This window comes from Carlito syrichta, unplaced genomic scaffold (assembly GCF_000164805.1).
Source record: "Carlito syrichta isolate Samal-C Ts95f unplaced genomic scaffold, Tarsius_syrichta-2.0.1 Scaffold304878, whole genome shotgun sequence".
Classification (NCBI taxonomy): Eukaryota; Metazoa; Chordata; class Mammalia; order Primates; family Tarsiidae; genus Carlito; species Carlito syrichta.
In genome coordinates, this window is record NW_007248974.1 from 73,819 (window position 1) to 95,771 (window position 21,953).

Here is a 21,953-nt window from a genome sequence, read left to right on the forward strand (position 1 = left end):
AGCTCCAAGACGAGCTCGGGAGATGCCTCCTCTCTCAGCATCGAGGAGACCAAGTGAGTGCTCTCTCTCTTCTGTCTCTCCTTTTTCTTTGGAGCCAGGTGGTTCCTGGAGCTACCACTGGGGAGGCTTTCTCCCACCAAAGCGTGCTGGAGGAAAGGCCGCTTAAGTCATCATAGCTGATATTTGAGTTATAGAAGAGGAAACTTAGACCTAAAAGGAAGGGTGGCATTCACCGGCTGGGGCAGGCCAGGCTAGCACCCACGTTCCCAGCTTTGGAGGCCAGCATGCCTCCCAGCGCCTTCTCCTGCCTGGTCAGGCCCTGTGTCGGGGCCCTTGAGGACCACTCTCTCCCCCCTTGTTTCACCTCCTGTCTATGAAGAAATGCACCCGACACCCCATTTCTTTGACACTTGTGTCTCTTGTTCTCAGTAAACTCCGGGCAAAGTTGGGGCTGAAACCCTTGGAGATCAATGCTGTCAAGAAGGGTGAGTAGAGGGTTGAGGGAGGGGCCTGGGTGGGGGAAGGAGGCCATCTGCAGGGGTCTTTGAAAAACATGGGGCCAGAGCACAGACTCAGCACCATTTACTGCTCTTGTGTGTACATGTTTGCCAGAAGGCACGAGTCCCTCCTTGTTGCCACAGACTCTGCTTGCTCTCTGAGTTGGACTGGTTGGCCACCACATCCTTGTGGTGAGGCCATGTTGGATGAGCTCAGAGAGGTGCATACATGCTGCACTGGGCTGTGCAGGACTGGATTTGTTGGTGTTCTCGAAAGCATGAATGAAGGGCCTCAGAAGGCATAGAGAGTCCTGTCATGCTGTGTGGGTGACATGGGAACACGGGGCTGAGGTGGGAGCGGGGAGGCAAAGGGTTTGTCCCCCTCTCCTGGCCCCTTCTGGCCCCTGAGCTGGAAGGGGCAGGGTGAGTGGCTCCCTCCTCTCCCCACCAGCCATGGGCGGGCATAGCCTCACGTCTGGGCCCCCCTTCCAGAGGCGGGCACCAAGGAGGAGCCCGTGGCAGCTGACATCATCAACCCCATGGCCTTGCGGCAGAGAGAGGAACTGCGGGAAAAGCTGGCAGCTGCCAAGGAGAAGCGCCTGCTCAACCAAAAGCTGGGGTAAGGGACCTGGGCGGGCAGGTGGGGGAGGGCTGGGGAGGCCACCGGGGTTGGCTGCCTCTTGGGTTGTGGTTGGCAAGCAGGAGCTGGGCTCCCCAGAGCATCACATCCTTCTTTATTCAGGAAGATAAAGACCCTGGGGGAGGATGACCCCTGGCTTGATGACACTGCAGCCTGGATCGAGAGGAGCCGGCAGCTGCAGAAGGAGAAGGACCTGGCAGAGAAGAGGGTGAGCACCAGGCTTGTGGGGTATTGCCCAGTGGCTCTGGTGACCTGACTGGCGGTGAGGCAGGAGACTGACCCTTGAGGATGGTGAGACGGGCTTGGAGAGGATGTGGCCGTGGTCAGTGATGCCTGCTTAGGTTCCTAGCCGCACGCCTGTGAGGCCTGCCCTGTTGCACTCCCCCCAGGGTTTTCTGGTGGTGCTGAGTGACCCGAGGTCACAGGTTACCCCGTCTCTGTCCCACAGGCCAAGCTGCTGGAGGAGATGGACCAAGAGTTTGGTGTCAGCTCTCTGGTGGAGGAGGAGTTTGGGCAGAGACGGCAGGTGAACCACAGCAGCTGGGGATGCAGACCAGGGGCACTGGGGACCTCGGTGCGGGGATCCCAGGGCTGGGTGGGCCGAGGGCGGCTCTGGACTCGGCTGACCCTCCCTTAGGACCTGTACAGTGCGCGGGACCTGCAGGGCCTCACCGTGGAGCATGCCATCAATTCCTTCCGAGAAGGGGAGACTCTGATCCTCACCCTCAAGGACAAAGGTGAGTCGAACCACGTGCCCTGGTTGGGGCACAGGCGCCGCTGAGTTGAGGGCAGGCGTGAGTGGCTGCGGCTCTGCCCCGTCCAGGTGTGCTGCAAGAGGAGGAGGATGTGCTGGTGAACGTGAACCTGGTGGACAAGGAGCGAGCAGAGAAGAACGTGGAGTTGCGGAAGAAGAAGCCAGACTACCTGCCCTATGCGGAGGATGAGAGCGTGGACGACTTGGCCCAGGCATGGCCGGGCAGGGTGGGCGGCGGGGCTGGAGACCGTTGGGAGATGGTGGCTCTGGGCTCTTCAGGGGCCGGGCCGGGTCCCAACCCGCACCCCTTGGCCCACAGCAAAAGCCTCGCTCTATCCTGGCCAAGTATGACGAGGAGCTTGACGGGGAGCGGCCGCAGTCCTTTCGCCTGGAGCACGGCGGCATGGCCGATGGCCTGCGGGAGCGGGAGCTGGAAGAGATCCGGGCCAGGCTACGGCTGCAGGCTCAGTCTCTGAGCACGGTGGGGCCCCGGCTGGCCTCTGAGTACCTCACACCCGAGGAGATGGTGAGTCTTGGGGGCAGTCCTCCCTCCCCCGGGGCTCACGTGCACCCGCATGCACCGAGGAGGGAAGGCAGGTGCTCCTGTTCATGAAGGACTGGGCCTCGTGGGCAGGCAGTAAATGGCAGCTGGGGGAGGCACCGGATGCAGACAGAGCAGCGACTGCCGGGCCAGGTGGCCCTGAGTCTGTCCGGGCTCTGCCAGGCTGCCAGCTTGTGCCTTGGGTGAGTCATTGAAATAGCTGTGAGCCTGCGGCGCCCTATCTGACAGTGATGGCGGGAGCCACCTCCTGAGTTGCTAGGAGAACTCGGGGAATGAGGGTAAATGGTAATTTTATGAGTGTATGTGGATCTTGCATGTGGAGTGACTATGTGAACACAGGGCAGGTGGCTGGTGTGGGAGATGTCTTACTAAGTGGGTAAGAGCAGGCCTCTGGAGCTAGTCTCCCCACCTCTCCCACCTAAGAGCGGGGCAAGCCAGGCACAGTGGCTCGCGCCTGTAATCCCAAGCACTTTGGGAGGCTGAGGCGAGAGGATCGCCCGAGCCCACGAATTAGAGACCAGCCTGGGCCACTTGGTGAGACTTCGTCTCTACAATAAGTCAAAAATATTAGCCGGGCGTGGTGGTACATGCCTGTGGTTCCAGCTACTTGGAAGGCTGAGGCGGAAGGATTGCCGGAGCCCAGCAGGTCGAGGCTGCGGTGGCTGGGAGCGGCCACTGCACTCCAGCCTGGGCAACAGAGTGAGACACCAACTCAAAAAACAAAAAAAGAGCTGGACAACCTTGGGGAAGGTGCTTAACCTCCCTGCGCATCAGTTTCCTCATCTCACAAGTGGATGTCATTCATGTGCGGGAAGTGCTCAGGATAGGCTGGCACAGAGTAACACTGAGGAAGCGTTCACGCTTGCGGGCTTGTGCCTGGCCTGCCTTCCCTGCCTCACGTCTCTCTTCCCCTCAGGTGACCTTTAAAAAGACCAAGCGGAGGGTGAAGAAAATCCGCAAGAAAGAGAAGGAGGTGGTCGTGCGGGCGGATGACCTGCTACCTCTCGGGGACCAGACTCAAGATGGGGACTTTGGTTCCAGGTGGGCTCGGACACGGTGGTGGGGTGCCGGGGCTGGCCTGCCTAGCAGCCGTTACTCACGAGAGGCCTCCTTCCCTCAGGCTTCGAGGCCGGGGCCGGCGCCGGATGCCTGAGGTGGAGGAGGAGGTCCAGGAGGAGGAGGAGAAGGAGGAGCCCGTGCCTGAGCCCCCGCCCTCGGATGACACCCGGGTGGAGAACATGGACATCAGCGATGAGGGTGAGGGGCCGCAACGGGGTTGGGGGCGTGGAAGGGGCGGGTGCAGGAACCCGGGGCCTGGGGTGCTATCTGAGTGGGGACCCCCCATGTCTCCCCCAGAGGAGACTGGTGCCCTGCCGCCCGAGTCCCCAGAGGCGCTGGAGGAGGATGAGGCTGAGCTGGAGCTGCAGAAGCAGCTGGAGAAGGGGCGCCGACTGCGGCAGCTCCAGCAGCTCCAGCAACTGCGAGACAGCGGCGAGAAGGTGAGGCTGGGCGCCATGGGCCTGGTGCCGGGTGTGTCTGTGGCGACCTGGCCTCGCGAGCACACGTGCCTGTGTCATAAGCAGCCCTCGCATCCCTGTCCAAAGGCCTTTTCCGTTCACTGTCACACTATGGGCAGGTTTCCGGATTGCTGCAGTGTTTTCACCATGGGGTGCTTGTTTTAGGGTGAGATCCTGGCCGGTCCTCGTCCCTCCTGTGAATGCTTGTTGGATGCCCGCCACGAGGGTGGTGTTATTTTCTGGCTGGGGCATCACTGGTGAACAGGAAGCCGAGGTGCCTGTGACCGTGGAGCTGACTTTCTAGTGTGTGTGGGAACAGCAGTGACCTTGTGGACACATGAACAGACAGCAGTCGTTTCTCTCTCTCTCGCACTTTTTCTTTTTTCTGAGTCGGAGTCTCACTCTGTCGCCCAGGCTGAAGTGCAGTGGCATGCTCATGGCCACCCCAGCGTAGACCTGCTGGGCTCCAGCAATCCTTCTGCCTCCGCCTTCCAAGTAGCCTGAACTACAGGCACGTGCTACTACGCCCAGCTAATTTTTTTTTGTTTTTTGATGTATTATAGAGATGAGGTCTCACCAAGTTGCCCTGGTCTTGAACCCAAGGGCTCAGGCAATTCACTCACCTTGGCCTCCAAAAGCACTAGGATTACAGGTTGAACCAATGAGTCCAGCCAGGGGGAAGACCTTTCAAAGGGTGACATTTGAGACAAGACTGGAAAGAGCCAGCCCTGCAGAGGTGTGGGCATGGAGGAGGGAGGACAGACTGGGCGTTCAGGCTGGGGGTTCAGCAGATGGCTTCAAGACAAATAACCTTAGAGCGCTTGAGGACCAGGTAGGCTGGAGCAGAGAGTGAGGGGGTGGTGTGAGTTGAGGAGAGGTCAGCGGGACCAGGGTGGGGTACCTTGAGGCCAGGGTCATCGCTGACCCTCAGAGGGCACTTCCGTGTGCCAGGGACTGCTCAAGTGCTGTGTGTGTAGTGTTTCTTTTAATCCTCGTAGAGATACTTGTTCTGTTATCTCCATTTAACAAAAGAGGAATCTGAGGCACAGAGGCATTAGGCAAGTTGCCCAAGGTTACATGGCTGGTGGGTGGCAGAGCTGGGATTTGAATAGCTTGACTCCAGAGGCCACACTTACACCCCTATACTTCCCACCTAGGGAGCGAGAAAGGCTTGAGAGAAGTGCCTGAAGTGAGCTCCAGGTACCCACCATGACAGGTAGGGTAGAGGCAGGGTCTCCGGCAGAGGAATCAGAGATCCAGAGTGTTAGAAGGAAAGCCTTACCTGAGCCAAGAAAGGGTTTCAAGGTGAGGGAGTGAGGGCATCTTCTATGCTGCTGAGAGGCAAAGTCAGATTTGGCACCGTGGAGACAGTTTTGGTGGGTTCAAGAGGACAGGCAGATATAGGAGTTGAGGAAGTGAGGGCTGCAACTGGGCAGGTGTCTTAGAGCAGGGGTGAGCAGACCTTGTGTTGAAGGGCTAGGTAGGTTTAAGGGCTGTGATCTCCCAATGCTACCTAGGTGCTCGGAAAGGGGCCACAGGTGGTATGTAAATGAATGGGCATGGCTGGGTTCCAGTAAAGCCTTATAAGGACAGGAAGTGGGCCATAGTTTGCCCCTCCTGGCTCTAAGGAGGTGCAGAGAATAGGGCAGTAGGCTATAGGGGCTGTGAGTTGAGGGAGGTTCTTCTGTTTCATATTTAATAGTTAAAAGCATTAATATTTGAAAATCATACCCAAGAATCATAGAGTTTTATGACTGAAAGGATCTTACATGGCCCAGCGGTTCTTAGCCTGACTGTACCTTAGACTCACCTGTACCACACCCCCACCGTTTACATGCAGAAAAGTTGAAAACACATCTCGGTGAACACGTTTGTTTGTGCTTCCTCTGGAGTCAATGATGAGAATCATTTTGTTACAGTTCTCTTCTCTCTGACTTGAACATCTGGCTCAGTGGTAGGACCATTTACTGAGATGAGAAGGACTGGGAATGAACAGGTCTGGGGAAGAAAATCAAGTGTTTGATTCTGGTTAGGTTTGAGATGCCTCTTTATCAGAGGTGTATTGAGAAGGCAATTGGCTATATGAATTGAACTTCAGAAGAGAGCAGGTATGGGTGACATAAATATGGAAGTCTGTATATAAATGTAATTTAAAGCCAAGAAATTGACTGGAATCACCAAGAGAATGAGTGTAGAGAAGAGATTGGTATATCAATTATAGCCAAGTAAAGCTTTTAACGAAATGTGGCCAGGCACAGTGACTCAAGCCTGTCATCCCAGTAGTTTGGGCGGCCGAGGTGAGAGGATTACCTGAGCCCAGGGATTTGAGACCGCCTGGGCAACTTGGTGAGACCTCATCTCTACAGTAAATCAAAAGCTTAGCCAGGTGTAGTAGCATACGCCTGTAGTTCCGGCTACTTGGAAGGCTGAGGCGGAAGGATCGCCGGAGCCCAGCAGGTCGAGGCTGCGGTCGCTGGGAGCGGCCACTGCACTCCAGTCAGGGTGACAGAGTGAGACTCCAACTCAAAAAAAAAAAAAAAAAAAAAAGGAATAAAATTAATATATGCACGTGTATACACATAAATAATAAAGATGAGATCTTACTAAAATGAAGGGCTCAGGATAAGAACCTGAGAAGGAGAGCGAGTGGGGAAGGTGAAGAGGAACGTGCGTCATCCTGGCAGCCATGGCAGGAAGGCTCTTGAGAAGTGAGTGATCAGCTGTGATAAATGCTACAGAGAACTTGGATGTCAGGAGGATGAAACTTGACCTTTGGATTGGGCAACACAGAGGTCATTGATGCTCTTGTCTAAACATCATTTCTGTGGATTGGCAGGAAGTAAGAGGGCCAGCTCATGCAGGCAGTAACAATGTTGCTAGATACAATATTAATATATAAAGGTCAATTGTGTTTCTGTCCACTAGCAACAGAGTTGTAAAATGTAATTTTTTTCTTATTGACTCAAGACATCTTTAATAAGTTTGGAAAATGTAATTTTTAAAAAGATACAGTTTAGGAAAGCAATATGGCTACTAAGATAATATGGGTAAGCAATGACAGACAATATGGATAAGAAATAATCAAGATAGCAACAAAAAGGAACACATGATGTGCAAGACCTATTGGGAAAAAAATTATAGTACATTTCTGAAAGATGCATAAATAGATGCTTTATCATATAAGTTAGCTAGGGATGCTGCAACATCTGACTGGGTGTTGACAAGTTTATTTCTCACGGTTCTGGTGGTCCAAGGTCAAGGTGTCCCAGATTTGGTTTCTCCTAAGTCCTCTCTCCTGGGCTTGCAGATGACCTGCATCCTTCCTGAGTCTTCCCCTTCTTAGAAGGACACCAGTCCTGTTGAATGAGAGCCTTCTTACCCTTGTGACCTCAAGCAGCCTTAATTAGCTCCCTGAAGGCCATCTCACCGTACACAATCATTGGGCATTAGGAGTTAGTTCATGATACAAATTTGGGGGTGGGGGACACAATTCAGGTCATAACTGTGCTCAGGGATGGGACAGTATTGTAAATATCGTAAAGGGCATTTCTAGGTTAAATGCAATTCCAGTCAAAATTCCAAAAGGAATTTTTGTGGCACCTGGCAAACTGATTCTGAAATTTATAAAGTAGGGTAATGGCAGTGTGGTACTGACATGGGGACAGGCTAATAAGGGCAGGGAGACCAAATGGCGGCCCAGAAGCAGAATCCTGAGAGTAGCAGGCCGTGTCCTGCTGGGAACAGTCAGTTTCATAAGTGGGGTTTGGACAGTTAGCTCTTTGGAAAAAAATGAAATTGGAGTTGTAACTTACACCTTAGAGATAGCTTAAGAACTTCAAAGTAAAGTCATTTCAGAACCAAATAAAGAAAATTACGTTTATGACTTTGTGGTAGAATAGATTTTTTTATATTTTTAGAGACAGGATCTCACTCTGTTGCCCAGTCTGGAGTGTGGTGGTGTGATCATGGCTCACCACAGCCTCAAACTCCTATGTTCAAGCAGTCCTCCTGCCTTAACCTCCCAAATAGCTGGGATTATAGGCATGTGCCACCACGCCCTGCTAATTTCTTTCTTTTTTTTTTTGATAAGTAGGATCTCACTGTGTTGTTCAGGCTGGTCTTGAATTCCTGGCCTCAAGTGATCCTTCCACCTCAGCCTCACACCTGTATTCCCAGCACTTTGGGAAGTCTAGGTGGGTGGACTGCTTGAGCCCAGAAGTTGGAGATCAGCCTGGGCAACATAGCGAAACCTCTTCTTAAAAAAAAAAAATTAGGCTGGGCTCAGTGGCTCAGCCTGTAATCCCAGCACTTTGGGAGGCCGAGGTGAGTGGATTGCGTGAGCCTGGGTTCGAGACCTGCCTGGGAAACTTGGCGAGACCTCATCTCCACTGTAAATCAAAAATAGCCGGGCGTGGTAGCGCGTGCCTGTAGTTCCAGCTACTTGGAAGGCTGAGGCGGAAAGGATTGCCGGAGCCCAGCAGGTCGAGGTTGCAGTGGCCAGGAGTGGCCACCGCACTCCAGTCTGGGTGACAGAGTGAGACTCCACGCAAAAAAAAAAAAAGTAAGAGCTTCGACTTTTTTTAAGCAAAAGATACCATAAAGAATGTAAAAAATCATCAGCTGGGTGTGGTGACTCACGCCTGTAAACCCAGCATTTGGGAGGCAGAGGCAAGAGATTATCCTGAGTCCAGGGCTTTGAGACCAGCCTGGGCAATTTGGTGAGACCTTGTCTCTACAGTAAATAAAAAAATTAGCTGGGCATAGTGGTGTACACCTGTGATTCCAGCTACCTGGAAGACTGAGGCAGAAGGATCACCTGAGCCTAACAGGCTGTGAGCGTGCCACTGCACTCCAGCCTGGGTGACAGAATGAGACTCTGACTCAAAAACCAAAACGCACTGCAGCATCAGCCTGTTCAGGGATAGGCCTTCACGTGGTGACGCTATAGAGACAAACAGGTGACTCAGGACCATGAACTTGGGAGGAGGCGCTGGTGCTGGTGAGGGGTAGTCGTGTGTGTTCTCAGCCTGGTCCTGAGATGTGCATGTTTCTTTATTTTTTAAAAGCGTGTGGGCTGGGCCTAGTGGCTTAGCCTGTCATCCCAGCACTTTGGGAGACTGAGGCGAGTGAATTGCCTGAGCCCGCCGGTTTGAGACCAGCCCGGGCAACTTGGTGAGACCTTGTCTGTACAATAAATAAAAATTTAGCCGGGCGCGGTAGCGTGCACCTGTTGTTTCGGCTACTTGGGAGGATCGCTGGAGCCCAGCAGGTTGATGCTGGGTGGCATAAGCGTGCCACTGCAGTCCAGCCTGGGCGACAGAATGAGACTCCAACTCAAAAAAAAAAATGTGTGTTAGATAGACCCCTTTTGTGTTTATGATGAAGTTCACTAAAAAATACATGCAGTATAATAAAATGGAAGGAAGGACGGTGAAATGGGAGTGGTGACTAGAAACTTCTGAGGGCTTTGCTGAGGGTGGGTTTTTTTTGTAGTTTTTTTGTTTTGAGTCAAAGACTCACTCCATCGCCCAGGCTGGAGTGCAGTGGCATGCTCACAACCACCCTGGTGTTGACTTGCTGGGCTCTGGTGATCCTTTCGCCTCAGCCTTCCAAGTAACTGGAACTACAGGCCCATGCTATCACACCTGCCTGGTTTTTGATTTATTGTAGAGATGAGGTCTTGCTTAGTTGCCCAGGCTGGTCTCGAACCCACAGGCTTAGGCAGTCCACTCGCCTCGGCCTCCCAAAGTGCTGGGATGACAGGCTTGAGCCACTGCGCCCGGCCGAGGGCGGGTCTTTTGAGAGAGGGAAGGTACGAGGTGGTCCTTGTGCATGTGGCATCCGCTGTGACAAGGGTGCGGTGCCCGTGCAGGGTCGCCAGATTCGGTGCTGGAAGCATGAGGAAGCCCTCTTCTCACGATGCTGCTTTCCTGATGGAGCAGGAAGTGAGGGGCTGAACTGTGGGAAGTCAAGTGGCCGTGTGGCCTCTGGGAAGGGGTCCTGGGAGTACGGCTGTCCATACTGAGTCCTGAAACAGCCGCTTGTCAGGAGCAAAGCAGGTGGCAGGAGGGACGTGTGAGGGGCTTTGGGGAGAGGTCCGCACAGTCTTGGTCAAAAAGGACCCTGTAGGACTCGGATGTTAATTCAGAGGACACTAGGGAGCCACTGGTGGGTTTGGAGCAGAGGAGTGATCCAGTGAGATGGGGTCAGAGAAGAGGGAGTGACCAGCGTGGGCCCAGCATGGGCCCAGTGTGGGCCGTGGGAATGACTTGTCTTACTGCTGCCTGCCAGGGAGGACCCTTGGGTTCCTGGGTCCCGACGGCGTCACGCCAGAACCTTCTGGGTTTGCCCACAGCTGCTCCCTCCCCCAGGTGGTGGAGATTGTGAAGAAGCTGGAGTCTCGCCAGCGGGGCTGGGAGGAGGACGAGGACCCCGAGCGGAAGGGGGCCATCGTGTTCAACGCCACGTCCGAGTTCTGTCGCACCCTGGGCGAGATCCCCACCTACGGGCTGGCTGGCAACCGCGAGGAGCAGGAGGAGCTCATGGTGGGTCCCGGCAGTCCCACCTGCGCTTCCTGGCCTGCCCCGCCCTTGGCTGGGTGGGCCCACAGGGCTTCCGGGCTGCCCGGGCAGACCCTGGTTTTTTGCCCCCATTCCAGGACTTTGAACGGGACGAGGAGCGCTCAGCCAATGGTGGCTCTGAGTCGGATGGGGAGGAGAACATTGGCTGGAGCACAGTCAACCTGGACGAGGAGAAGCAGCAGCAGGACGTGAGCAGGCCCCGCCGCCGAGGGGGTGGGGCTTGGGCTGCAGCCAGGGTGCCTGGGCGGGTTACTCAGTGTCCCAGAGCCTCAGTCTCCTCATCTGTGGAATGGGCTCTGTAGACCTCCAGGGTTAGCTGAGGACTGGGCGGGGCATGTCTCACGGACCTGGCGCCTGGCAGGGGTGCCCAGTAGGGGGCGGGAAGAGCCCGTGTGGCCTCCTGACCGCCCCCGCCATATGCTGTCTCCAGTTCTCTGCCTCCTCCACCACCATCCTGGACGAGGAGCCCATCGTGAACAGGGGGCTGGCAGCGGCCCTTCTCCTGTGCCAGAACAAAGGTAGGAGCTCTAGGCGGCCGTGGCCTTGGCGGGGCCTGCGTGCCGTGGTGGGAAGGGGCTGTGGGTACCTGTAGCTGAGGCAGGTGCAGGCTGGGCCTCCTCTGGTCCCCTCTGCCGAGGCCATGAGGCAGCTGTCCCGGCCCTGGGCCGCTCTGTCCCTTCCCCCTGGCTCTAGGCAATCCCGGTGGCTCTGCCTTCAAGGCTTTGTGTCTCCTCCAGGAAGGCGTGAGGGAGTTGAAATCGCTCCAGCTGTGGCCCAGAGAGGCCCTGGTGTTGGGATCCCAGCTCTGCTGTGTGCTTGGCCAGTGGCCCTGGGCAAGGGGCTGGTTCGGAGTCTGCTTTCTTTGCCCACTTTGCCCACGGCGCGGTGTGAGGCCCCACTTGCCTACTGAGCATGGGGGTACCAGGCCACCTCCGCCTGCCCTGGAGCTGTGCCTCTCGGAGGGTCTGGGCACCTGGGATCTCACAGCCCCTCCGTCCCCAGGGCTGCTGGAGACCACCGTGCAGAAGGTGGCCCGGGTGAAGGCCCCCAACAAGTCCCTGCCCTCAGCCGTGTACTGCATCGAGGACAAGATGTGAGTGTGGCCGGGCTGTGGCGGGCCGGGGGGACTGTGCCAACTGGGGGACACAGCGGGTGCAGTGGCTCACCTGAAACCCCCTCTGTCTCGGGCAGGGCCATCGATGACAAGTACAGCCGGCGGGAGGAGTACCGGGGCTTCACCCAGGACTTCAAGGAGAAGGACGGCTACAAGCCCGATGTCAAGATTGAGTACGTGGACGAGACGGGCCGGAAGCTCACACCCAAGGAGGTGAGAGGGGCCAAGTGTGGGCAGGCGGTCTGAAACTGTCAAGGGGTGTGAGCCCTGGAGGCCGCGCGGTGTGGCCGGGGCCCGCCAAGTGTTGGAATCTCTGTGCCTCGGCTTCTGTCTCTTGGGCCCCTCACCGGCCTGGCAGGGACTCAGACAGGCGCTTGGTGCCTCTGCCCGGCTGCCACAGCTTGGGGCCCCTCGCTGGCTTCCCCTTGGGGCCACCATTCTGGCAGGCCGCGTCTGGGCCCTGCCAGTGCCAGCCGGTGGCCCTCGCAGGCTGCCAGCCGGCCCTCCTGCCCCCGCCCCAGCCTCCTGGGTTCACCTCCAGGCTCAGCACCCGCACACAGGCTCACTCCGGGTCCCAGCACCCTCATCAAAGCACACCCGCCACCCAGGCGTTTCCACGCCTCTTCTGGCCCCCTGGAGGGTGCCAGGGTCTGTGCCCACATCCCGGCCCCTTTCCACTGCCCCCCACGCCTAGCCCTGGCCTGGGGGAATCAACACCCCCCCACCCTGTTGGGGAGTTTCTGTGGGCCCAGTTCAGGCAGCCCTGGCCCCCAGCGTCCCTGCAGCTCCTGGCCCGTGCCTGTGTCCCCAGGCTTTCCGGCAACTGTCCCACCGCTTCCACGGGAAGGGCTCTGGCAAGATGAAGACTGAGCGGCGCATGAAGAAGCTGGACGAGGAGGCGGTGGGTGCCCTTGGGGACATGGGGGCTCTGTGCCTGCTGGCACTGGGGGTGGTGGGCGTGCTGGGTCTGCCCCCCCTGTGCTGACCATCCCCTCCCTGCAGCTCCTGAAAAAGATGAGCTCCAGCGACACGCCGCTGGGCACCGTGGCTTTGCTGCAGGAGAAGCAGAAGGCCCAAAAGACTCCGTACATCGTGCTCAGCGGCAGCGGCAAGAGCATGAATGCGTGAGTAGGCCCGGTGGGCAGGTGGGGCGGGGCCCAGGTGGTGGGGCCCCAGGTGAGATGGGGGCCCGAGTGGGTGTGTGCAGTCTCTCCAACCTCTCACCCCTTCTCTCTGCAGGAACACCATCACCAAGTGAAGCCGGCCTCCCTCGCCCCCCCCTTTAATATTAAATAAAGGTCCCTCCTTATTTTTTCCTCCCTGGTCGTGGTGCAGAGTCCAGGGTCAGGCCTGGGAGGAGGGGCAGGCTGTGCCCTCAGGTGTTGGGCTGCACACTCACAGTCAGCTGTGTGACCTCAGGCAAGTCACTAAACCTCTCTGAGCCTCAGTTCCACCATTTGTACAGTCAAGACACCTGTGCTTCATAGGACGATGTGTGAGGATTTGATGAGCTCATGCGTTCATTCATTCACCCACCCACTTATTCACCTGGAGTTCAGACATGAGCAAGGTGGGACAGATCCCAGGACTCATGTGGGGGGTGTCTGGCCCGCCGCTAGGTGAGATCTGCCTCAGATGACACAGATGACTACACGAGAGGAAGGGAGAGTATTGCCCGGATCCTCTGAGACATCCTCCATGTGACCCGGGGCCACGGGTTCCTTTTCGCCCCTTCCCCACCCCCAGCAGGTAGGAGGTTCTGGCTGTGGTCCTGCCTTTTCTGCAGGGAGGATCTCGAAGGAGTGGAAAGCTGCTTTTTAAGACTTGGTTACTTGGTCTCTCCCGGCCTCCAGGGCTGCACAGGTCACTGCCCTGGAACCTCTTCTGATCAAAGGCGAGGCAGCTGGTCTGGTAGGTCAGGGCCTGTGCTGTGCAGAGCAGAGGTGCCATCTCCCGCCCTGGCTCTTGTGGGCCCCCAGGTCTGTGAGTGGAGATTGGGCCTGGGCGTTGTCCTCAGCGCTGTGTCTTGCTCAGGTTGGGCCGGAGCGCACGGCCTGGGGAGGGCTGAGCCCAGGGCCTTCCACGAGACTCGCCCCATGTCCCGTGACACCAGGAAAGATGGGCTTCCTTGGCCGAGCTCTGAAGGAAGCTTGACCACACTGCTAAGGGACGCATGAAAGCCTTGAGTCGATGGAATGACAAGTGGCTGCCTTGGGAGTCAACACCAGCACCCTGTCCCGTGGACCCTCTGGGTGCGTTCCAGATGGGTCACAGAGTCTAAGATTTAAGAAAATGAAACCCAAAAAAGTCAGTCGAAGAAAATGGTGAACTTAAACATAATCTTGGGGAGGCCGGACGTGATGGCTCACACCTGTAATTCCAGCACTTTGGGAGGCAGAGGTGAGAGGATTGCCAGAGTCCAGGAGTTCAAGACCAGCTTGGGCAACTTGGCGAGAGTGCGACTCTACAATAGATCAAAAAATTAGCTGGCCATGGTCTTGCACGCCTGTAGTTCCAGCTATTTGGAAGGCTGGGGCAGAAGGATCACCTGAGCCCAGCAGGTCGAGGCTGCGGTGACTGTGAACATGCCTACTGCACTCCAGCCTGGGCAACAGAGTGAGACTCCAACTCCAAAAAAAAAAAGTCTTGGGGAGGCTGGACGCAGTGACTCACAGCTATAATCCCAGCACTTTGAGAGGCTGAGGTGGGAGGATTGCTTGATCCCAGGAGTTCATGACCAGTCTGGGCAACATAGTGAGATCTTGTCTCTACAAAAAAATAAAATATATATAGAGAGAGACTTAGTTGAGGTGAGAAAAGTATGCAAGGGGCAAACCCATGTGCCTTAAACAGCATCTGATGATGTCATTTCCGAAGGCAAAAGCCTCAGAGCCAAGTCCAGGCACCACGCTTTGGGCTCTCCAAACCCCCCCTTTCCGATTTTATTTTCGCTTTGCTACTTCCTCAGGAGGGGTGCCTTGGGGTGCACCAGGGGCCTAGGATGTGGGAGGTGCTTCCATGTGGCCGGGCAGTCCGGTGTCCCTGGAGTGGAGCACTGGCCCTGGCCTTGTCAAAGATCATGGCCCTCTGTGAGGCCGCAACCCTCAGTCAGCATAAACCATCAAGGCCTGGTCCAGAGCCTGGGTGGGCCCGGGTTACTGCCTAAATTTTTGGCCTTGATGGGCCGACCAAAGTGTGAACCAGGAAACGGAATGGCCTTCCAAAGACTCCCTGAGGGGCCTCCTGCAGGAAGCCTCCCGGCTGGCACCATCTACCTGCTTCCTTTGCATCTAGGGCCTCTTGAGGGGCTTGCTCTCCGTCCTGCGCGCCCACGTCCCTAGGCTGTGCCCTGCCCACGTGCGCAGCGCTAGGAGAGGTCTGAGACCACCAAGTCTTCTGAAGGCCTGAGCCCCCAGGGCAGGCAGAAGCCAAGGCGGGCTGCGTCCCAGCTTTGCTGCTCAGTTAGGCAACACCAACATTGTCCTCACCCTCAGGTGCTTGGGAGCAGTGATGACTTGAAGGCTGGCCCGAGGGTCTATGAGCCCCTGGCCCAGGCCCAGGGGGAGCCGGGCTGGTGGAACTCGGAGGGGAAGGGCCTTTTCCTTTACTAGTCTGCCTCACGAGCTGACATCTTTCACCAGCTAGCTAACCTCACTTACTAGCTGTCTGACCTTACAAGCTGCTTGACGTTTATTAGCTGTCTACATTATTTACTAACTGTCTGACCTCACTCGCTGTCTGAACTCACTAGTCATCTGATCCCATTGACTACCTGTCTGACCTCAGACATGTTCACCACCAAGCCTCGTGTTCTCATCTGCAAAACAAGGAGCTTCTCGGCCTGCCACAAGTCACAGTTGGGGCGGCTGTTCATCCTTCATGGCATCAAATGTTTACTGAGCTTCCTCCAGCGGCGGCTGAGAACACAGCGGGGCAGGCCACGCGGACTGGCTGGGCCCGTGGGCTTGGGCCCGTGGGCTTGGGCCCGACACGTAAGCAGCCACTGCACGAGGGTGCAGGCGTGAACGGGGCGAGGGGCACAGCCCTGCCCAGCCCTCCACGTGGCCTCTGCACTCCTGCCAACTCAGCCCTCTGGGAGGCTCTCACGTGAGTGGTCTTCCTCCTCGCCTAGAGCTTCTCGCTCCAGCTGTGCCCATGCCCTGCCCAGGCCCCCTGGGCCAGATCCCAGTCTGAAGGTCCCCTTGTCAGCTCCCAGCCTGTGGCTGGTTCCCTCATGGTGGGATGAGGTCTCCCACAGGACCAGCAGCCTGTCCCCACCCGCCCCAGGCAGGGCCCTGCCTCTGACTGCAATTCACAGACACTCCCTGGGGCCCAGCCAGGCCCTGCCCACACAGGCACCCTGTGCCATGGGAGACGGGCGCCCTCTGGACGCAGGCCCTTGGGAGCACAGCCTGGTGGGTTGAATTTGCACTTATTTACCATGAAGTGTGGTGCCAAGCCCACAATTGCCCCCGGACCTTGCTCTGTGGCCTGTGTTCCACAGCTGGTCCTGTCATTGGCCCTGGGCATCCCCAAGGGCAGACCGGGGGCTGCTGAAGGTGACTGCCAGGTGAGGGCTTGGCCACACCGGTGTCAGGGTTTCTGGGGATCACTGTCTTGAGCAGGAGGGACAGGCTGGTCCCCAGAGGAGAGCAGGGCTCACTGGCTGCAGTGGAGAGTTCCGCCCGGTGGCGGTGTGGGTGGGCCGAGGACTCTGGCAAGGCAGACGTTCCCCAAAAGATTTTCCACAACTTTGATACAATTTAAAGCCCAAAGGAAAAGTTGCAAGACCCATACAGAAATTCCCCACCACCGAACCATTTGAGAATAAGCTTCTTATTATGGCATGGTTCCCCACTGCCCTAAGTAAACTATGTGTTTCCTATAAACAATGTGGGACTTTCTCCTGCATGGCCTAATACCACCAAGGAAATCGGAGAAATTACCACGAGTGCATCTCCTCCATCTTATTTTAGTTCCCAGTGGTCCTGATGTCATGACCAGCCAGGCATGGTGGCTCATGCCTGTAATCCTAGCTCTTTGGGAGGCTGAGACCAGCCTGGGCAACATAGCAAAACCTTATTGCTACAAAAAGATAAAAAAATTAACTGAACGTGGTGGCGCATGCCTGTTGTCCCATCTACTTTGGAGGCTGAGTTGGAAGAATCACCTGAGCCCAGGAGATCGAGACTGTGATTGTGCCACTGCAATAAACAAAAAAAAAGGAGCCAGGCTCGGTGGCTCAGCCTGTAATCCCGTGCCTTTGGGAGGCTGAGGTGAGTGGATTGCCTGAGCCCACGGGTTTGAGACCCGCCTGGGCAACTTAGCGAGACCTCATCTCTACAGTAAATCAAAATGAGCCAGGCGTGGTAGTGTGCACCTGGAGTTCCAGCTACTTGGAAGGCTGAGGCGGAAGGATCGCCGGAGCCCAGCAGGTCGAGGCTGCGGAGGTCTGGAGTGGCCACTGCACTCCAGTCTGAGCGACAGAGTGAGATTCCAACTCAAAAAAAAAAAAAAAAAAACATCAAAAAAAGAAATAAGAAAAGTAGAACATATAGCAAACAGGGAAAACATGATATATATTAATGTAACTATATCAATATTCACTTATTTTTTTGAGTTGGAGTCTCACTCTGTCACCCAGGCTGGAGGGCAGTGGAACGCTCACAACCACCGCAGCCTTGACCTGCTGGACTCAGGTGATTCTTCTGCCTCAGCCTTCCAAGTAGCTGGAACTACAGGCATGCACCACCACACCCAGCTAATTTTTGATTTATTGTAGAGATGAGTTCTCACCAAGTGGCCCAGGCTAGGCTCGAACCCCTGGCAATACTCAAATATTAATACACTGATTTGAAAAAAGACATTTTGGGGGAGAAGAGGAGGGAGAGGTAGGGGAAAATAAGTTAATTTAAAAAAATTCCGGCGCTAATCGGGGAAGTTTGAACACTGGGTATTAGGTGACACAAGGAATTAATATTGTGGGTATGATACTTGCATGGTGGTCCTATTTCTTTCTTTTTCTTTCGAGTTGGAGTCTCACTCTGTCGCCCAGACTGGAGTGCAGGGGCACGCTCCTGGCCACCACAGCCTTGACCTGCTGGACTCCGGCGATCCTTCTGCCTCAGCCTTCCAAGTAGCCAGAACTACAGGCGTGTGCTACCACGCCCAGCTAGTTTTTGATTTATTGTAGAGATGAGGGCTCGCTGAGTTGCCCAGACGGGTCTCGAACCCGCAGGCTCAGGCAATCCGCTCGCCTCGGCCTCCCAAAGTGCTGGTATGATAGGCTGAGCCATCGAGCCCGGGTGGTGGTCCTATTTCTAAAAGTCCTCATCTGGAGGCACTGCGCCTGGCCTGGAGCCTGAACTTCAAATAGAAGCCAGTGGCTCGAGGTGAACACGGGGTGGGGCATCCAGGGTGCTCCTACGTCGCCCTATTTGTACCCTCAATTCCCAGGGGAAACCTGAGGGCACAGGAATGATGTGATGCTCCCAGAGCTCAGCACACAGAATAAAATAATTTAAAAAATGAACAAGGCAGTAGCTCACGCCTATAATTCCAGCACTTTGGGAGGTCGAGGTGAGAGAATTGCCTGAGCCCACAGATTTGAGAACAGCCTGGGCAACTTGGTGTGAGACCTCGTCTCTACAATAAATCAAAAAATTAGCCCACCATGGTGGCGTGTGCCTGTAGTTCCAGCTACTTGGAAGGCTGAGGCGGAAGGATCACCCGAGCCCAGCAGGTCAAGGCTGCGGTGACCAGGAGCGTGCCACTCCAGCCTGGGTGACAGAGTGAGACTCTGACTCAAAAAAATAAAAGAATGAACAACAGGGAGTGAAAAAAGAAAAAAAGAAACATACCGGGGGTGGAGGTGAGGATGTATGAGACAGGAGTAACGACTGGGTGATGGGGGAGAGGACTCCTTCCAGTCTATCTACTTTTGAGTGTTTGAAAGTTTCCATGATAAAACTTGGTTTCAAAAGAGAGAGCAAAGCCATGCTGGCTTAGCAACAAAAGTATACATATGTTTAGCCAAAGACATGAACAAGAACGTTCATAATGGCGCTATTTATAACAGTTCCAAACTGGAAACAACTTAAATGTTCATCAACAAGAGAGAGAATAAATAGCCTGGCGTGGTGGCACATGCCTATAGTCCCAGTTATTGGGAGTCTGAGGCAGGAGGACCACTGGAACCCAGGCTGTAGTGTGGGATGATCACACCTGTGAATAGCCACTTAGTCCGCTTGGCTGACAAAGTGAGACACTGTCTCTAAAAATAAAAACAAATAAAAAGACAAATAAGGCCAGGCACGGTGGCTCAGCCTATAATCCTAGCACTTTGGGAGACCGAGGCAAGAGGATTGTCTGAGTCTGGGTGTTGGAGACCAGCCTGGGCAACTTGGTGAGACCTTGTCTCTACAATAAATCAAAAAATTAGCCTGGCGTGGTGGCGTGTGCCTGTAGTTCCAGCTACTTGAAAGGCTGAGGGGGAAGGATCACCTGAGCCCAGTAGGTGGAGGTCATGACTATGCTATTGCAGCCTGGGTGACAGAGTGAGACTCTGACTCAAACAAACAAACAACAAAAAAAGTCAGATAGAAAATTGTCCACAATCTGCTTCCATTAAATACAAAAACAGGCGAAATCAAGCTATTCTTTTACAAGTCAGGACAGTAGTTTGGGGAAATAGTGAAAAACTCCAAAAGGAGGCTTCTGGGGGCTGTTTTACCGTGTGTGTGTGTGTGTGTGTGTGTGTGTGTGTGTGTGTGTGTGTGTTGGAGTCTTACTCTGTTGTCCAGGCTGAGATGCAGTAGCATGCTCACGGCCACCACACCTCAACCTGTTGGGCTCAGACTCCTGAGTAGCTGGAACCACAGGTGCTCACCACCGTGCCCAGATAATTTTTGATTGATTGTAGAGACAAGGTCTGACCAAGTTGCCCAGGTGGTCTCAAACCCCTGGAATCAGGTGATCCTCTCACCTCTGACTCCCAAAGTGCTAGGATGACAGGTGTGAGTCACCACACCCAGCCGTTTTACCTCTTGATCTGGGTGCTAGATACATGTTTGCTGACTTTGTGAAAATATATTGAGCTGTGTACTTAATATTAGTACACATTCTTGTATCAATAGTCACCCCCCCAAAATTAAAGATCTTTTTTTTTCTTCTTTTGTTTCCTTTTTTTTCTGAGGCAGGGTCTCACTCTGTTGCCCAGGTTGGAGTGCTGTGGCAAGATCACGATTCACCACAGCCTTGACCTCCTGGGCTCCAGTGATCCTCTCAACTCAGCCTTCCAAGTAACTGGAAATACAGGCATGCACTACCACGCTGGGCTAATTTGTGACCTTTAAGCTTAGAGAAGAGGAAGGACATGTTATCACAGATTCAGAAAGAATCAAAGTGATCACAAGAGAATGTTTTGAGAAAAAGCATAACCAATTGGGAAATTCAGAGGACACAGATAATTTCCTAGGATAATATAAAATATCAAAGACTGACCCTGGAAAAATTAGATTTCATGAATAGCCCAATTACCAAATAAGAGATTGAAAGATTACTAAAGATGGTAAAACCAGAAGGCATCAGGCTCCTTGTTACAAACATGTGCCAGAATCAGAAATGTCAGCTCTGTTTTTATGATTGTAAATTGCCTTGCTAGCTAAATTTGTTAGGCTAACATAATTGCCATTACTGATAATATTATTTTATAAGGACCAGGCGTGGTGGCTCATGCCTGTAATCCCAGCACTTTGGGAGGTGGAGGCGAGAGGATTGTCTGAGATCAGGGTTTCGAGACCAACCTGAGCAACATGGCGAGACCTCATCTCTACAATAAATAAAAAAATTAGGCAGGGCATGGTGGTGCATGCCTGTAGTTCCAGCTACTTGGAAGGCTGAGGCGGGAGGTTTGCTTGAGCCTAGCAGGTCGCGGCTGCGGTGGCTGTCGGCGTGCCACCACCCTCCAGCCTGGGCAACAGAGTGAGACTCTGACTCAAAAAAAAAAAAAAAAAGTTATTTTATAAGCTAGTTCTTATGTTCCAAGAAGTTTGCCTTTTTCTCTTATGAAATAAATGCTGAGTTCATGTTAATATATACCAAGGTTTGTTTTTAAATAATTGCATAAGTAACGAAAATGGTTACCATGAAAATGAACAAACGTTCATACCGTCTTCCTATGTGACTCATTGATGGTGTGAAAAACTAGTAAAACACTCGCTAGTCCTGCGTTCTCCTTTCTCTCTTCTTTAAGAATCCATCATTTCCCAAACCTGTAATTTGCTGTTTTCCCACTACCGTAGCTTCTGATAAAGAGCTACCATTAGGCTGGGTGTGGTGGCTCACACCTGTAATCCCAGCACTTTGGGAGGCAGAAGCGAGAGGATTTACTGAGCCCAGGGGTTCGAGACCAGCCTGAGCAACTTGGAGATCTTGTCTCTACAATAAATCAAAAAATTAGTCAGGTGTAATGGCATGTGCCTGTGGTTCCAGCTACTTGGAAGGCTGAGGCGGAAAAATCGCCTGAGCCCAGCAGGTCGAGGCTGTGGTGGCTGTGAGCGTGCCACTGCACTCCAGCCTGGGAGACAGAGTGAGACTCCAATTTAAAAAAAAACAAAAACAAACTACTCTTATTTTTCCAAATCTAAACACAATGAAAGGCATTAAGCCCAGATGGTTCTATTTTACTTTAGATAGTAGATCATTCAAATGCTATTTAAACTATTCTAGGCCAAAGAAAGAGAAGGTAAGTTCTTTAATATATGTTACGATGCTCATAAAACACTAATAACCAAATATAATAAGGATACTACAAAATTAATTTTGCTTATGAACTAGGTACCAACTCTAAATAAAATACCAAATTGCTGCCGGGCGCGGTGGCTCAAGTCTGTAACTCCAGCACTTTGCAAGGCCAAGATAAGAGGACTGCCTGAGCCCATGGGTTTGAGACCAGCCTGGGCAACTTGGCAAGACCTCGCCTCCACAATAAATAAAAAAATTAGCTGGGCGTGGTGACGTGCGCCTGTAGTTTAGGCACTTTGAAGGGTGAGGTGGAAGGATCACCTGAGCCCAGCAGGTCGAGGCTGCTGTGGCCATGAGCGTGCCATTGCACTCCAGCCTGGGCAACAGTGAGACTCCAACTCAAAAAAACAAAAAACAAAGAAACAAACCGAATTGAATCTAGCAATGAACCAAAAGAATAGACCACGAGGTTTACTCCAGAAATGTAAGGATGATTGTCAGTAGGAAATCTAATAGATAAAATTCATTACAAACTACACAAATA

General features: G+C 54.0%; 1 protein-coding gene across 1 annotated transcript; it reads left to right on the plus strand.

The window, feature by feature from the left end:
- On the plus strand, nt 1-12,984 carry SART1 (SART1, U4/U6.U5 tri-snRNP-associated protein 1). Its single transcript, XM_008061014.1, has 19 exons — nt 1-53; nt 430-485; nt 990-1,116; nt 1,240-1,345; nt 1,586-1,663; nt 1,775-1,874; nt 1,961-2,103; nt 2,211-2,417; nt 3,370-3,494; nt 3,574-3,710; nt 3,810-3,952; nt 10,342-10,515; nt 10,629-10,739; nt 10,982-11,069; nt 11,554-11,644; nt 11,743-11,878; nt 12,477-12,566; nt 12,668-12,789; nt 12,905-12,984. Exons 3-19 carry the CDS (start codon nt 1,037-1,039, stop codon nt 12,921-12,923), a joined length of 1,950 nt encoding a protein of 649 aa, XP_008059205.1. The 5' UTR covers nt 1-53; nt 430-485; nt 990-1,036; the 3' UTR covers nt 12,924-12,984.
- Nucleotides 12,985-21,953: the final 8,969 nt, after the last annotated feature.